This window comes from Schistocerca nitens, chromosome 2, assembly GCF_023898315.1.
Source record: "Schistocerca nitens isolate TAMUIC-IGC-003100 chromosome 2, iqSchNite1.1, whole genome shotgun sequence".
Taxonomy (NCBI): domain Eukaryota; kingdom Metazoa; phylum Arthropoda; class Insecta; order Orthoptera; family Acrididae; genus Schistocerca; species Schistocerca nitens.
Genome location: NC_064615.1, coordinates 479,667,311 through 479,685,751, shown reverse-complemented (window position 1 = coordinate 479,685,751; position 18,441 = coordinate 479,667,311). Strand labels below are relative to the sequence as shown.

General features: G+C 43.1%; 1 protein-coding gene across 4 annotated transcripts in view; it reads left to right on the top strand.

The window, feature by feature from the left end:
- Positions 1-16,427, top strand: part of LOC126236400 (uncharacterized) — a 115,011-nt gene extending 98,584 nt beyond the window's left edge. For all 4 annotated transcript variants that reach the window (XM_049945688.1, XM_049945689.1, XM_049945690.1 and 1 more), the window contains 3 exons: positions 4,678-4,863; positions 6,111-6,243; positions 16,267-16,427. In XM_049945688.1, coding sequence (XP_049801645.1) covers positions 4,678-4,863; positions 6,111-6,243; positions 16,267-16,403 — 456 coding nt within the window. In that variant the 3' untranslated portion in view covers positions 16,404-16,427. The remainder of the gene's footprint in view (positions 1-4,677; positions 4,864-6,110; positions 6,244-16,266) is intronic.
- The last annotated feature ends 2,014 nt before the right edge of the window (positions 16,428-18,441 follow it).

Sequence of the window (18,441 nt, the reverse complement as noted above, 5' to 3'; positions counted from 1 at the left end):
AGCTTTCGCAACAAACTGTTGCCTCATAAGGAAAGAGGGAAGGAGAGGGAAAGACGAAAGGATGTGGGAATGTTTCCCTCTATATATATATATATATATATATATATATATATATATATATATATATATATATATATATATATATGAGAAATCTTTAATTCAATGTAAATGTTTACATTGTCCTTAAAAGGTTCCCATGGGGTTGCTGTTCATAGTAAGGCAGCCTATTAAAGAAATTTCTTCCAGCAGGAAGATGGCTGTCATCTGTAGATGGTTTATTACTCAAAAACTGGGTTAATTAAAGATACAGAGAGAAAGAAAAATAGACATGAGTGCTAAAAAGGTAGGTGTTCCACAAGAAAATATACAGAATATAGCACTCATTGAGAATACTTATGTAAGGAGAACTGGCAAGATGATAAAAAATGGCATGTAAAACTGAAATGGTAATGAGGCAGTTAATTGTAATCTGAGCTTAAACTAGGTATGTGGATGCCAAATACATCCTAATCTCATATCACTATGCTGTATGTACAAAGTATGGTATCCTTGAAATATAGGCCTCTAAACAGACAAAACAAAAGTAGAAACATTATCAGTTTTGATGAAATTTTTTTGGGTGAGCAACCAAGTTGTAATATGAGGGTTGTTTTTTAAGTAAGGGCCGTTTTTATTTTAAAAAAAGATACAAATACTTTTGTAAAAAAACTTTTATTTTCTGATTCTACACACTTTTACCTATTTTCTACATAGTTGCCTTGTTTATTGAAGCACTTGTCATACCGTACAACTAAGTTTTTAATTCCCTCTTCAAAGAATTCGGCCGCCTGCTCCGACAGCCAAGAGTTCACGGCCGCTTTCACTTCATCGTCGTCATTGAAGCGCTGCCCGCCAAGATGGTGTTTCAGGTACCAGAAAAGGTGAAAATCGCTAGGAGCAAGGTCAGGGCTGTATGGTGCATGGTCCAAAACTTCCCAGCCAAAAGAATCGATCAAATCCCGAGTCTTTTGAGAGGTGTGAGGCCTAATGTTATCGTGCAGGAGCAAAACTCCTTTTGTCAGCATGCCGCACCTTTTGTTTTGAATTGCTCTGTGGAGCTTCTTTAGAGTTGCACAGTAGGCATCTGAGTTGATTGTCGTTCCTCGTGGCATAAAGTCCACTAGCAAAACACCGCACCGGTCCCAGAACACAGTTGCCATAATATTGCGCTTTGACAGCATCTGTTTGGCTTTGACCTTGATGGGTGAGGGTTGTGTGTCGCCATTCCATCGATTGTCGCTTGCTTTCGGGAGTGATATGGGATACCCATGTTTCATCTCCAGTGACAATTTGACTCAACATGTCATCCCCTTCTTCCTTGTAATGAATCAAAAAGTCCAATGAAGTGCAAATCTCTTCCCTTTGTGGTCCTCTGTGAGGAGTCTGGGTACCCACCGAGAACACAGTTTCTTAAAGTTTAGGTTTTCAGACACAATTTTGTACAAAACCGATCTTGAAACTTGTGGAAATTCCAAAGAAAGAGTGGAAATTGTGAATCTTCTGTCCTCGCGAATCTTTGGTTTGACTGCAGCCACCAAATCATCAGTGATCACAGAGAGCCGGCCTGAGCGTTCTTCGTCATGGACGTTTTGACGGCCATTTTTAAACTCTCTAACCCATTGATGCACTTTACCTTCACTCATTGCATTCAAGCCATAAACTTCTGTTAACTGCCGATGAATTTCTGCAGCTGATAGGCTTCTCGCGGTCAAAAAACGTATCACTGACCGTATCTCACACGCGGAGGGCGATTCAATAATCGTAAACATTATAAAGTAGCAGAGCGGTGCGTACATGTCAGCTACAGAGCTGCAACTTGCATCAGTGTGAGTGGGAAGGATGCCGGCAAATGGCGTGGTGGCTTGTTGTGGCGTCCGCGCGAACTACGGAACTATATGCGCGAACAGCCCTTACTTAAAAAACAACCCTCGTATTATCTTATCACAATGTTTTGCTTGAAGATGATGGGTACAAAACTCATTGAAACATTGCAACAAGATGAAGCCATCACTCAGATGGTCACCTGAGAAGACTTCATCATGGAATATGCTGAGAAAGCCTGCAATCACATATATTATCAGTTTTGTTATAAATTCAGTGGCAAAGATGTGAAATCCCACTAACTGTTGCTGCTATTTTGTTTCAGTTCTATTCATGACACAGTCTCATCACTAGGCATCTTTCTTGACTCATAAAATATGCATGTTCCTATTTATTTATATTTAACACCTCACTCACAGCCTATAGCTTTTATTTCACCATTGCTTTATTTACTTCTAGATCTATACTCTGCAAACCACTGTGAAGTGCATGCCAGAGTATAAATCCCAGTGTACCAGTTATTAGGGTATTTCTACATACCATTCATATATGGAGTGCAGGAAAAATTATTGTTTACCTGCCTTTGTGTGTGCTGTAATTAATCAAACCTTATCCTCACAGTCCTTAAGGGAGTGATATGTATGGGGTTTTAGTGTATTCCTAGAGTCATCATTTAAAGGCAGTATGTGAAACTTTGTCAGTAGACTTTCTTGGGATAATTTTTGTATACCTTCAAGAGTCTGCCAGTTCAGTTATTTAAACATCTCAGTGACACCCCTCTGCAGGTCAAACAAAGCTGTGACCATTTGTGATACCCTTCTCTGTATACGTTGAATATCCACTGCTTGTTCTATCTAGTACAGGTCCCATACACCTGAGCAATATTCCAGGATGTGTCTGCAAGATCATTAATATACAGTATGAACAGCAGGCGTCCTAATAAACTTTCCTGGGGTACACCTGAAGTTACTTCTATACTACCAAAGACTCTCCATCCAAAATAACATGCTGTGTACTCCCTGCTAAGAAATCCTCAATCTGGTCACGTATTTCGCCTGTTATCCAAAATGATTGTACTTTTGATAATAAGCATAGGTGTGATGCGGAATCAAATGCTCTTTGGGAATTGAGAAATTCTGCATATACATGACTGCCTTGATCTAGGGTATCTTAAGAGAAAAGTGCGAGGTGGGTTTCACATGATCTGTATTTTAAAGTCCATGCTGGTTGGCAAGGAGGAGGTTGCTCTGTTCGACCTACCTCATTATGTTTGTACTCAGAATATATTCTGAGATTCTACACCCAATGGATGTCAAGCACACTAGACAGCAACTGCTTCATTTCTAAATTTAATTTGTTTTGCCTCAAATCAACTATTTCATGTTATAATTATCAATTCTCGTATTGTACACCTTTCTCAGTTACATTCCATCTTTTGTCATTTGTTTTTTAACATTCTTTTTCTTCCTTCTCATCTTCAATGTGGTAAGGCCTACATTGGGCAGACTATGTGGACAGTCAAGGAAAGTTGCCAGGGGTACAGGAGACATACCAAACTCAAGCAACCAACAAAAACTGTGGTTTTGGAACATTGCATAGCTACAGTGGACTCAATGAAATATGAACAAATGGAAGTGCTACAATAGAATTCATTATTTTGTGACTTCATTCTAAAGAGGCCATTGAAATATGAGAGGCCAACAGCCTGGTCAATAAAGCCAGTGGCTTAACTCTCAGGAAGGTGTGGGACCCAATCCTCAGCCAGCTAAAGTCACAGCGTCACACAAGAGAGACTTCTGTGATTGATAGGGGCAGTAGAAGCACTGAGGGACCAGGGCTTGCACCCAGAATTTGGTGACTGTGGCTACGCTACCCCCCTCCCCCCCCCCCTTCCTCCCACTCCCCCACTCCCATCCACACCAACACACACCAATCCAGCTGATGAGGCGTGTGACCAGGTAGTGAGGGTATATGAGGGGAGTGATAAGAGTGTAAAGGAGGTGCAATACAACAAAGGCACTTATTCTCCAGGTGCCACCTGAAGATGATGGCAAGTTATGCTGTTGAAATGTCATGTTACATAAATGACTGCACCCTGTTGGAAAACTGAGATCAAAACAGACAACTGATTCATTGGGAAAACTTAAGAGAATACTTTCCAAACATTGCATAGTTGGAGATAGACTTAGGCTGATGAAAAAATGGCAATGGAGGAAGATAAGAATACAAAGACTGAGTGGGTTCTGTAGAGGCAAGCAAGAGAGTAAGACAGAGCGTGACAGTTAAGAAAATAATGTGAAATGAGTTTATAGCACCAGAATGAGAGAAAAACTCAGGAAGGTTTGTGAGACAGGAAACTAACAGGAGGCATGGAAAGTGAAGCACTATTTGAAGTTGAGTGCATTTTGATCAGCAGATAACTGATCAAACTTATCCCATATCACAGTATATCATTGGTTGTACATAAAAGAAAACAGTTGGTTTGTATTGTGTGCAAAAAGAGAGCTGTGCATTGACTACAATGAAGTTTCTATATTGTGTAACTCCCTTTATAACAAACACAGTAGCAGTTGTAACAGATCCAACAAGAAGCTAAACATATCAGTTTTTGTAATGACACACAAAGTTCAAAAGTTTCCTCAATTGTTTTGTGGTTTTGAGGAGCCTGTTCTTGTATTGTTCAGTAGTGTGCAGGTTTTTCCATCTTTTGTGTAATAGTGTGTAATGTTACTTCTGAACTTTACTTTTAGGACTGAATGATCTTACAAAAATTACACTTTATTTTAATGAAAATTTGTCTTGTACTCTGTATTTCAGAATGATAAGTATAAGCTTCTCTTAATTTTGCCAGTGGACAAATGTGGATTAAAAAGCCTCATATACTCTCTAAGTTTATATCCACTGCGGCTGGTGTATGAAGCTTTGGTTCTCACAAGAGTGAATGCTGTCATACCAACATTTATGGCAGATGGTGATATTTCTCTGTCAACATCCCTAAAAAAGGTATATTAATGTATCAGCATTAAGATCAAATAGCTGACAATAATTAAGTTCCCCATTATGAATCAATTTAAATGATCTTTGTTTTATTTAAATAGGGTTTATTGTGCACAGTGTCTATTTCATTCAAGACAGTATCCCTTGTTAAAATGTGTGAATGCCTCCATAACAAATTCTTGTATTTGTGTACACAATCATTCATCCCCTCCTGGTAGGTAAGCTATCTCAATTTTAAGGCACTGTTTGTTCCTTATCCTGATTTCCGATTAGAAAAATGCTCAAAAGACAGATTATTGGTGATCTCAATTGTTAGATGAACAGTATGTGACTTTACACTGTTTATTTACAAAATTATACTTTTTGTGTACTCTACATTATATTGATTTGATTCGATTGGATATCCAAATATGATACACTGTGGCAGTGTACATTCTAGATGTGCAACCTTGTTCTAAGGGATTAAATGTAACATTCCCTACAGATTGTCATGCTTAAAATTTCTCATGTCACTGTTGTATATGACATTGCACATGTTATTTACAGTAGTATATGAACATATGCAGTTTTTAAAGATGACACTGTCATCTGTATTTCCCCTTTGTTCTCATAACAGATGGGTTGTCTAATTCTGGAGTATAAGTGACATGCCCCCAACCTACCTCTCTTCTCCATGAGAAAGGAAATAATAGTTCCATAAGCTAGGAATAGTTTTCAGGGTGTCTGTTCTTTTGGACATGTCTGAAAGAACAGACACAATCTGGATCCTGCGATCACTATGAATTAAGCCACAAAAGAGTTACAGACATTGGCTGTGAGTGGGTATTGATTTAAATCAATTAGGAAGTTGAAAAATTGTGCCACACTGGGATTTGAACCCAGGTCTCGTGCTCACTAGGCAGATGTGCTGTTTATCAGAACACAGTGGTCATCCCACCTGCATGCACTAAGCTAGCACGCCCCCTGTCAGACTCAAATTCCCAATCTATCCACACACTACTAATGTAGTGCCTCTTGTCCATTACCCTCATTACTCATGGCATTTTGCCAATTCCTATAAGAGTTCGGGCTTGGTGTGCATCTGCACTGAAGCTATCATTGGCCGTCATTGCCTAATTATATATATGTGGTGTCTGTTCTTCTGACAGTAGCAAAATGCACCAATTGCCTTTTCATTTGGTTGGGTTATAAATGTGTTTATTGTGCATGATACATAACAGTATATAAACTTTGTTTTCAATTAACTATTTCAGTTAGGCATCTGGGACATTTTTGATCCCAAAAGAGCAAATCTGACTGGTATGAGTGATGATCCAGAGCTTTATGTACGAAACATTGAACAAACCATCAAAGTTAACATCAGAAATTATATGGATTCACAAAATGGTAAGTATTATGTCTTACTATTCTGAGCAGTTCTTGTGTTTACAGTTTAATTTACATGTGTACTCTGACTGTTCCAGCGAGTTCATACGTAATTGGTTTTCTAGGAGTCAGAATATGAATTTCAACAGGTTTTCTTATTTGCATGACCAACTTTTAGGCTTACCGTTCCTTGACGTCTCTTTTGCCTGAACTTTGAAAGTCTTCTTCTTCTCTTTAGCATCTCAACTTCTTTATAGTTATCTTTTCTTTGTGTAGTTGATTTTTGAGAAACACTTTTATTTATTTTGTAAACTGTCAACTTTGCTTTTGATGCTGGTATCACATCTGCCATTATTTCTTCTCTTAGCATTACTTCTTGTAACTTTTGCAGTGCAGTTTTGTGTTCCCGTGAACGTGAGACATCACAAAACCATTATTACTTTAACCATTCTCTATCCTCTAGTTCTTCTAGACTTCCACCTCATTCCAGTAGACCTCCTTTTGTAAAATAAGAATGTGTCAAGGAGTACATAAAATATGCCCACAACTGAGGACAACCTCTCATGTAGAATTATATTTAGTTTGACCCTAAGGTTCTTTTCCTCTTTTTAGAGTATGGGAAATGGGAATATGGATAATTGTATATGCAACAAACTGTTCCCATAAATGTCTATACATACATATATTTCAGCACAAAGAAAGCTACACGTGTACACTATACAAGGTACAAAGGCTGACTGGACTAATAATATGGCGGCTCGTCAGAGCAGTTACGGTTCAAAGATCATGATTTACGTGGTTGATGTGACCTATCAACACAACACAGCCCCCCCCCCCCCTCCACAGTACAGAGTATGGCCTGTGAAGCCTTTGAAGTGAGTATTGCGAGGCGGCAGGCAAATGACTGGAAGCTCCAGCTCAGTCAGGGTGGCGTGCGAAGGCGTGGTGATGGGATGCAGATCCACATTGTAATCAGACAGCCAGTGGGGGCAGGCAATGCGTTGGCCAGCCCAGGAGTAGAGATGTGGGGAGGGGTGCGGCGTGCGAGCATGCCTGCCTCTAATGCAGATCGAGCCGTCCGAGGAGATGAATGCATGAACTCTTGATGGATCACACTCTCGGGGGAGGGACAGGCTATGCACTATCTTTCCATCTAGTTCCTCGTTGAGTGTCAAGTCTGCAGTGTCTGTAAGGAGCACGAGCACATGGTCGTCGAAAGTGACAATCGACACATTGTCGACACAGTTAGGTGGTACATTGCAGTGCAGATTGAAAGTTGGGGAGGAAATCTCTCCAGTAGATGAAACGTAATCAAACACTGCGCATGGGGTTGATGACGACTTGCTTGGGAAACCCGCGAACTGCGGTGATGAATCATCGGAAGGAGAAGACCCTACCATGGGATTAGCTAATTCATTATCGGGCTTGGCAATGGAAAATTCGTCCAGATGGTCTGACTGGGACGGCAGAGAGGTGTCGGAGTCCACAAAAGCAGGCTTGAGCCTGTGTAACGAAACAGTCTGTGGGTGATCTTTAACCATAATGTTGAACATCGTCTCGCCCCTCTGGAGTCCTTCAAAGGGGCTGAGGTATGGGGATTGCAGGGGTTGTCTAATGGAATCGGCCCTGAGCATAATGTGGGAGCATATGATGGGTCCGGTTGGCACGTAAGTGTCCGGGGAGGAATGGCTGACAGGCAGGTGTACCATGCATGTCTAAAGTGGGTGCGCATTCTACTAATAAAATCTGGGGAGGTGGGGAAATCCACGAGTGCTTAAGGCAGGATAAGTTCCCCGGGTAGAACTGGGTTCTCACTGAATTCAGAGATGGTTCCCTGTAAGTCAGGTTTAAAGGTCGAACAGAGACCGAGTAACACCCAAGGAAGCACCTCAGACCAGAGGCAGTCATGGCACCTGAGTGCTGTTTTAAGGGTGCGGTGCCATCGTTCCACTAAACCATTGCTTTGCGGGTGGTAGGCTGTTGTATGAATTTTTTTTTTTACTGCAAAGGTTACAGAGAATCTTGAAAAGTGCAGACTTGAACTGTCAACCCTGGTGGGTGGTGATGGTGGATGGGCAATCGAACCTAGCGATCCATGATGAGGCAGATCCCTTGGCCATGGTTTCTGCTGTGACCTTGGGTAAAAGAACAGCTTCCACCCAATGAGACATGCGGTTGATTGTGGAGAGGATATATCTGTGGCCCTCTGACAGTGGCAGAGGGCTGATAAGGTCGATATGTACATGATGAAAACATTCTTGCAGAATGTCAAGCTTGCCAAGGGGGGGAGAGGTGTGGCGTCCGATTTCATTGTGTTGGCAGGAAATGCAGCTGCGTGCCCAGGTTTAACAGTCCTGCTTAACATTTTTCCAAACAAAATGCTCGGTGATGAGGCATGTGGTGGTGTGGACAACAGGTTGGGCGAGTTTATGCAAGGCATCGAAGACTTGTCAGTGCAACGTGGGAGGGAGCAACGGTCGCAAAGTGCCAGTAGAAGAGTCGCACCACACTTCATCCAAAACGCTGGGGAACTTGGCTTTGGTAAACACAAGCGATGTCTGAGGATTCATGAAGAGAGCTTGATATTCCTCATCAGAGGCCTGGAGAGAGGCAAGGTCAGATAAATCGATGATGCGTGAGACAGTATTGATCCGCGAAAAGAATCAGGGGGGGATATTTTCCGTGCCTTTGATGTAGTGTACGTCCATAGTAAACTGAGAGACCATGTCGAAAGATGAAGAAAGAAAGGCCCTCGATGTCAGAGCCAAAGTGTTTGATGGCTTCATAGACCGCCAGAAGTTCTCTATCAAAAGCAGAATATTTCTTCTGTGCTGTAGACAGTTTTTTAGAGAAGAAATGAAGGAGTGAAACCATGTCACCTTTGCGTTACTGTAATACTGCCCCAACTGCGATGTCGCTAGCATCCGTAGTGATGAACAACTTGGCAGACAGATCGGGGTGGGTGAGCACAACAGCAAGAGTTAACGCTGTCTTTAGAGCCCTGAAGGCCTCCAATGGACTGACTTAAGGCCCGAAGAATGTTTGCCGGGAATCGAGTCCGCCAGCGGGTCCTGCATGGCGGCGGCAGAAGGTAGATGTTGGCGGTAGTAATTTATAGTACCCAGGAAATGTCGGAGTTCTTTGTACATAGCTGGGGATAGAAATGACGTGATAGCCTGCACATGCAGGATTTGGGAGGCAGTATTCTGTCTGCTGAGACCGTGTAACCCAAAAATGTCACAGAAGACTGGCGCAATTGGAATTTATCTTTGTTGACCTTGACACTGTTGGAGTTCAAGGTCTGGAGGACATGGCATAAATGATCTTCATGGTCCTCTGTCAACTTGCTGAAAATGAGATGTCATCCATGTATGCAAAGCAGAACTCGAACCGTCATAGGACTGAGTCAATGAAACATTGCCTCGTTTGTGCCACATGCTTTAAACCAAATGGCATGAAGTTGTATTGGAACAAACTGAGCAGCGTGATGATAGCAGTCTTTGGAATGTCTTTCGGCGCTACTGGAATCTGTTGATAGGCACGTATACTGTCAATCACACTTAACATTGCAGCGCCCAATAGCATATGCGTGAAATCGTTTATGTTCAGCACTGGGTAATTGTCCATGATGATACGAGCATTTAAGTGTCTGTAATCACCACACATTTGAAAAGAACAATCATGTTTGGTGACAAGGTGAACCGGTGAAGACCAATTGCTGTCCGATGGCTGTAGAATGCCTGCCTCCAGAAGTTCGTTAATTTGCTTCCGGGCCGCACGCAACTTAATGGGGTTGAGGCATCTAACCTTGTGCCTAATAGGAGGGCTGACAGTGGTAATTATCTTGTGTGTCATTATGTCAGTGATGGAAGAGACTGAGAACTGCACACGAGGCTGAGTAACATCCTGATGTGAAGTTTTGGGATGAGTGGGGCGCGATGAGGCATATCCATTAGCGCGAGTGGGAAAAGGCAGCACGAAAATCACATGCCTATTACATGAGCATGGCGTGTGCTTGTTAAGAGAGGTTGGCTGCACACACAGCAAGGAGCGGATCGGAATGTGCAGCGACTGTCTGTTGTTAGCTTTGCCTTGAGTAACTCCTTGAGTAACTGGCGCGGGCGAGAGAAGCGGTGGCGTCATGCGGGGAATGGCGATGGCCACCGAATCACGTGGTTGGCACATGAGAGAGGGGGAATGTTTACCAACACGTGGGGCGGCTGCCTGCATGGTGGGGTGTGTTTGCATCACGCATGCGACTGTCATTAGAAGCACTGTTTGAAACACATGGCACTGCTCGTAGCGGGTGTGTGGTGGGTGCTGAGATCACTGAACATGAATCGTCACATGCAATGAATGTTTTTGAACTAACCTGATAAATGTCGGTGCTGGTGCTTGCTGATGAAGGTTGATCAGGTGAAGGAACTTGGATTGCAGTTGCAGCAGCGAGGTATGAGCTGCGGTGAGCTTGTCGAAAGTGTGAGCAATGCGTTGTTTCAACTCGTTGTTTTGCTGACAAAGTTGCACCACTGTGTCATACTCTGACAGTAGATTAGTGACACAGGTCACAATGTTGTCCGCAAGGGTGGAGCACTCGTAAACCAAATCTGTGTCGCAACAGAAATGGAATGACGAGCACAAGTGCCTGAGTACGGTATCTGAGTGTCAGAAGAGTGGTGTAGCTCTGAACCTTGGACTATGTTCGGGGAGAGTTTATAATGGGACAAGAAATCCATACCAAGAATTGGTTAGTCAATGTCAGGGATGTAAAAAGTCCATGGGAAATGTAGAGAAGGAGACAGATGCACCATAACTTTAGCAGAGCAGATAGTTTGTAATGTTCATGCATTGACAGCGCATAAAAGTAACTTCGTCAGTGAAAAAACGGGAGCAGCCAACAATGTAGGTATGATGGATATTTCAGCAGCTGTGTCAACTACGAAAACAAGTCTGGATGAAATGTCGGTCACGTATAAACGACTGCTTGGCTGAGAGGACGAGTGGACAGAGTGCAATGTTTGAGGACGCCTGTGAAGTTCCCCGCAGGACTCGGCGTCTTTTAGATCCTGCGGTTGGCGTTTGGATGCTGGCAAGGTAATCTGCACTTCTTGGCCTCATCCCCGAAAATCTTGTGGTACCAACAGTAAGGATGAGCCAGATGTGGCGGCGGCGATGATTGTGACAGCAGAGGTGGTTTGTCCTCATTGATCTCTTCCAGAATGTAAACCACGACGTATGGTGCATGTGCGATTCTTGAGTGCTCAGAAAGAGGAGAGAGCCAATGAGTTTGCCCAGTGGTGTAGATGGCATGGAGGCAGAACGAGTCCTGCCTCTGCCCACAGATGGCCAGTAAACAGGAGGCGTAGTGCCAACTAGCGGTGAGAGGTGTGCTGGTGGTTTTTGTCGCAGTATGGCATACAGCTGATCTGCGATGCAAAGGCGAGAGACGTTAGGCTCGAAAGAGTGCAGTAGCAGGTGTATCTGCAGGTCAGCAGGTAACTTGGCAAACTATACCACCCACAGCGTAACGTCCGGCATTGTGTGTTCACTCACAAGTAGCCGAAGGCGGCGCCAGAGTTGTGACAGAGTGGGGTCCCCCAGGTGTTCCGTGTACAGGATCTTGATTATTTTATTAATTCCTGTGGTGAGCAGGCGAGGCGGTCCAATATTATCTTCTTGGCAAACTCGTATTTTGGTGGCAGTGGTGGCGAAACGAGGCCACAAATTAAATCTGAGTGGTCATGGAGGTGCGTGACGAGACATAGAAATTTAGAGTTGTTGTCAGTCACCTGATGTAACTCGAAAAGGTGCTCCACAAGCACAGGGGAGGGGTGGGGGGTGGGGTTACCTTCAGCGTATCTTGGAAGGCCTGCTGTCCTGTGATAGGATTGCCCCCCTTCTTGCAGCGGTGTACCGTAGGTCTCTAGAAGAGCGTAGCATTCCAAAGGATCGGAAAAGGGCACAGGTCATCCTCGTTTTCAAGAAGGGACATCGAACAGATGTGCAGAACTATAGACCTATATCTCTAACGTCGATCAGTTGTAGAATTTTGAAACATGTATTATGTTCGAGTATAATGACTTTTTTGTAGACTAGAAATCTACTCTGTAGGAATCAGCATGGGTTTCGAAAAAGACGGTCATGTGAAACCCAGCTCGCGCTGTTCGTCCACGAGACTCAGAGGGCCATAGACACGGGTTCACAGGTAGATGCCGTGTTTCTTGACTTCCGCAAGGCGTTTGATACACTTCCCCACAGTCGTTTAATGAACAAAGTAAGAGCATATGGACTATCAGACCAATTGTGTGATTGGATTGAGGAGTTCCTAGATAACAGAACGCAGTATGTCATTCTCAATGGAGAGAAATCTTCAGAAGTAAGAGTGATTTCAGGTGTGCCGCAGGGGAGTGTCATAGGACCATTGCTATTCACAATATACGCAAATGACCTGGTGGATGACATCGGAAGTTCACTGAGGCTTTTTGCAGATGATGCTGTGGTGTATTGAGAGGTTGTAACAATGGAAAATTGTACTGAAATGCAGGAGGATCTGCAGCGAATTCACGCATGGTGCAGGGAATGGCAATTGAATCTCAATGTAGACAAGTGTAATGTGCTGCAAATACATAGAAAGATAGATCCCTTACCATTTAGCTACAAAATAGCAGGTCAGCAACTGGAAGCAGTTAATTCCATAAATTATCTGGGAGTACACATTAGGAGTGATTTAAAATGGAATGATCATATAAAGGTGATCGTCAGCAAAACAGATGCCACACTGAGATTCATTGGAAGAATCCTAAGGAAATGCAATCTGAAAACAAAGGAAGTAGGTTACAGTACGCTTGTTCGCCCACTGCTTGAATACTGCTCAGCAGTGTGGGATCCGTACCAGATAGGGTTGATAGAAGAGATAGAGAAGATCCAACCGAGAGCAGCGCACTCCGTTACAGAATCATTTAACAATCACGAAAACGTTACGGAGATGATAGATAAACTCCAGTGGAAGACTCTGCAGGAGAGACGCTCAGTAGCTCGGTACGGGCTTTTGTTGAAGTGTCGAGAACATACCTTCACCGAGGAGTCAAGCAGTATATTGCTCCCTCCTACGTATATCTCGCGAAGAGACCATGAGGATAAAATCATTGAGATTAGAGCCCACACAAAAGCATACCGACAGTCCTTCTTTCCACGAACAATACGAGACTGGAATAGAAGGGAGAACCGATAGAGGTACTCAGGGTACCCTCCGCCACACACCGTCAGGTGGCTTGCGCAGTATGGATGTAGAGTAGAGTAGATAGGCTGTCCTATAACCCAACATTACTGGCGTGGGCGTGTTACTAGCAAACATGTCCCGAGCAATGGCCAGTTGAAATGTCCCTGATGAGTCATGGAAGCATGATGTGGCAGGCACAGTCAGTACCATGGGAACGAACGGATGAGCGGTGTGTGAGGTAGGCCCGTAAACTGGTTAAAGGCACAGTACTTAATTTGTCCACCTTGGAAAAAATGCGGATGGCCAGCATGGCAGGTGCACACGGCACTGCAGAAGAAGCGAGCGGCTTTATGGTCGGAATTGGGGCCCCCCGTGAGTGAGGGGAGGCTGGCGGAGGGATGGTTTGGTACTTGGTGTAGCAACATCAAGAATTTTCTGTACACATCGGAAACACACCTGGTGCGGTAGAACTATAAATCACTGGTGAAACCTGCTGGCAGTCACATTGTCATGGTACAACGTTCCTGGATGGTGAAGCACCGTCGGGTGTGCTTGAATCCATGTGGTCGAGAAACTGAGCGACAGATCTGGTGGTTGAGCCTGCCGAACTTGATGTATAAAAATGTCTGTTATTAAATTGTGAGGAAGGCGAAACTGGCATAGCTTGATAGCAGTTGACTGCGTGAGCGCTTTGCATGAATGGCGTTGCACACAGCACTACTGTAACCAATATTGCAGTGCATAGAGGATCAAAGCACGTGTGCGAATTTGTGTCCCTTTGAACACTACACAAGTGATTGATCGTTACACGATTCTGGAAATCGTCCACTTCACCTTTCACATGTTGGCATGCACAGTCCCGTGACATAAAATCTGAGTCCATTGTCTCAGGTAATGGCGTAACAATTGGCCATTGTAGAGCTGCAAATTTTGAGGTTAACTTCGTTGGAGATTGCGAATCACAGTCCGTTAGTGGTGCAACAACCATTGGCAGGGGATTAGAGTGGCCTGATAGTAGTAGCTGAGCCTCCAAATCCTCAAATAAAATGTTGGGTGAGGCAGCCATGGCGCCGAATGTAAAACCTGTTGATTCCACACAGCCAGCACGGAAGTTGCGGAAGAAGTAGAAACTTCGGGGTCACCAATATGGGAAATGGGAATACGGATAACTGTATATGCAACAAACTGTTCCCATAAATGTCTATACATACATATATTTCAGCACAAAGAAAGCTACACGTGTACACTGTACAAGGTACAAAGGCTGACTGGACTATTAACATGGCGGCTTGTCAGAGCAGTTAGAGTTCAAAGATCATGGTTTACGTTGCCGATGTGACCTATCGACGCCACAAGAGCATACTCTGTCTGTATTGTTATATAACTAACACTCACCTGAAAATAATTGTTACTTCTAAGTAACCTGAAGACTGGAAAAGGTCATTGTTCTTTGTGAAATCTAGCTAATAGTGTCACAAAAACATTAGGGATTCTTAATAACACTTCACCTCAAAAACCTACTAACAACTCTATGGACAACAGCTCAACTGAAAACCATGTAGGCCCAAATTATTTATCTGAACTTTGAAGAGAATGTAATAATATCAGTTTTTGATTCATAAATAAATATTACTTTTTATGATTGACCTTTACTTGACATGTACTTAGTTGCAAATAACATCAACAGATACAATAGTAAAGTTGAAAGATCAACACCCATCTTCACTGTTGGCAATTCAGTGATTAGCTGGATCATTCAGCCCAGTTTGTCAAGTTATATTTTTTTTTCTGACTGACTTTTGCAGTTCTGTCCATGTTTCATTACTGATATCTCATAGTTATTAAATACTTCTACCAATAAATTGGTAGATCTTTCACCATGAGGAAGTAATTTTCTCTAACTGTTTCTACTCCATGCTTGTGAACAACAGTAGTGGTGATGTTGGTACAGTAATTGCTAATTAGACACACAATGGAAAAGATGACTTTAAAATAATTTGCTACAAGAAATATTCCATGAATCTTTTTTCTTTTTATGATTGGAATATCGATGAATCTTGTTCAAAACACAATAAATGCTAAATCAATGTCCTGATTCTCAGATCATATGAACCTCTGCAAATTTTATCTTAGGATTTTTCTGTAATTTTTCAGCTTCAAAATATAATCATTAATCAGGTGTCTCTTAACAATCAATACAAATCATTTACTTGCTCAAGTCTAACAAACTTCTTCACTGTTTTTTTTTTTAATTACTCAACTCATGTTTCCCAGATCTATTGGTTGTTCATCCTTATTTGTTTACTGTGGTAATTTGTACCATACTTTGACCTGCACTGTCATCAACCAGTTTTTGTGGCTGCTTGTCACACTTACATAGTCACTTAACAATACACAGCAGCCACAGACTATGTAAGCCATACATAAGTTAAACACTTTTGAAAAAATAATATTACCGTATAGCCCATCTGGACAATTAAGAGGGTTTTCATTGTAGTTACTCTTGTGCAGTAAGAATTTCGTGTATTATGAGCTTTTGGAAGATGTACATTACAATTCCTCTGTTAATAAGAATCTGACAAAAAAATTTACAATAAACCTTGATTTCTGCATGTTTCAAAATAGCAAAAAGAAAGGAACACTTCTTTCTCAATTTTGAAACTTCATCAAAGTAAATACGGTAACATAATAACTGTTTCCTGGAGGCTTTTTTTAAAAATAAATTGAACATTTCTCTCTTTACAAAAATTTCATACTATAGGAATGTTTATTTTGCAATACAGTCTAAGCATGAAAATATAAAAATGATTTGCTTGTTTTCACAGGTGAGCTAACTGCTTATGGACCAATCGAGAGATTTTATGCAACGCATCCATTTTTATATTTTGTACTTGATAAGGAGACTCATGTAACACTGATTTTGGGTAAAATGACCAACCCTCTCAGTAAAAAAATAAACTGATTTCTTGACATTTACAACCACCAAGAGTGATATTATTTATTTGGTTATATGTTTCATAAAATAACCCATAAAACTACTTTAAGATTTAATCAGTAAGACTTGGCCTGCATCAGTCAGGCATGTTTAATCAGCAACTATTTCCTTGAAAGCAGTGGTAAAAATTGAAAGTTACAGATTTTGGCAGGTAACTGTAGTTCTCTGACAGTTCGTTATGAAAAATTATTAGTTATATTATGAAACGTCAGTGTCATTGAGTGCTGAATATTGGAATTGGTGTCTAGTAAAACAACAGGAAACATTTCAATTATCAACAAATCAGTGTTCTCAGGAAGCTGATTGGGAGACCATCAGGAACATTATAAATTTCTGTTGCCGAATGTTAATGCACTAGTTAATAATGGAGAACCCGTTATTGTCTCATATCAGAGAAGAATCATACACTCCTGGAAATTGAAATAAGAACACCGTGAATTCATTGTCCCAGGAAGGGGAAACTTTATTGACACATTCCTGGGGTCAGATACATCACATGATCACACTGACAGAACCACAGGCACATAGACACAGGCAACAGAGCATGCACAATGTCGGCACTAGTACAGTGTATATCCACCTTTCGCAGCAATGCAGGCTGCTATTCTCCCATGGAGACGATCATAGAGATTCTGGATGTAGTCCTGTGGAACGGCTTGCCATGCCATTTCCACCTGGCGCCTCAGTTGGACCAGCGTTCGTGGTGGACGTGCAGACCGCGTGAGACGACGCTTCATCCAGTCCCAAACATGCTCAATGGGGGACAGATCCGGAGATCTTGCTGGCCAGGGTAGTTGACTTACACCTTCTAGAGCACGTTGGGTGGCACGGGATACATGCGGACGTGCATTGTGCTGTTGGAACAGCAAGTTCCCTTGCCGGTCTAGGAATGGTAGAACGATGGGTTCGATGGCGGTTTGGATGTACCGTGCACTATTCAGTGTCCCCTCGATGATCACCAGTGGTGTACGGCCAGTGTAGGAGATCGCTCCCCACACCATGATGCCGGGTGTTGGCCCTGTGTGCCTCGGTTGTATGCAGTCCTGATTGTGGCGCTCACCTGCACGGCGCCAAACACGCATACGACCATCATTGGCACCAAGGCAGAAGCGACTCTCATCGCTGAAGACGACACGTCTCCATTCGTCCCTCCATTCACGCCTGTCGCGACACCACTGGAGGCGGGCTGCACGATGTTGGGGCGTGAGCGGAAGACGGCCTAACGGTGTGCGGGACCGTAGCCCAGCTTCATGGAGACGGTTGCGAATGGTCCTCGCCGATACCCCAGGAGCAACAGTGTCCCTAATTTGCTGGGATGTGGCGGTGCGGTCCCCTACGGCACTGCGTAGGATCCTACGGTCTTGGCGTGCATCCGTGCGTCGCTGCGGTCCGGTCCCAGGTCGACGGGCACGTGCACCTTCCGCCGACCACTGGCGACGACATCGATGTACTGTGGAGACCTCACGCCCCACGTGTTGAGCAATTCGGCGGTACGTCCACCCGGCCTCCCGCATGCCCACTATACGCCCTCGCCAAAGTCCGTCAACTGCACATACGGTTCACGTCCACGCTGTCGCGGCATGCTACCAGTGTTAAAGACTGCGATGGAGCTCCGTATGCCACGGCAAACTGGCTGACACTGACGGCGGCAGTGCACAAATGCTGCGCAGCTAGCGCCATTTGACGGCCAACACCGCGGTTCCTGGTGTGTCCGCTGTGCCGTGCGTGTGATCATTGCTTGTACAGCCCTCTCGCAGTGTCCGGAGCAAGTATGGTGGGTCTGACACACCGGTGTCAATGTGTTCTTTTTTCCATTTCCAGGAGTGTATTAGAGAAGATAGATTTCGCATTTTTACAATTGTTTTCTGATTTTGTATTAGTTAAACAACTATCCTTTACACGTGTTTTTTATATGCAAATATAACAAATTCCTACTTTCTTTAAAAGCCACTTTTTGTTGCTTTCACTGATCTGCACATCTGATTGCAGATATTTACTAACACAA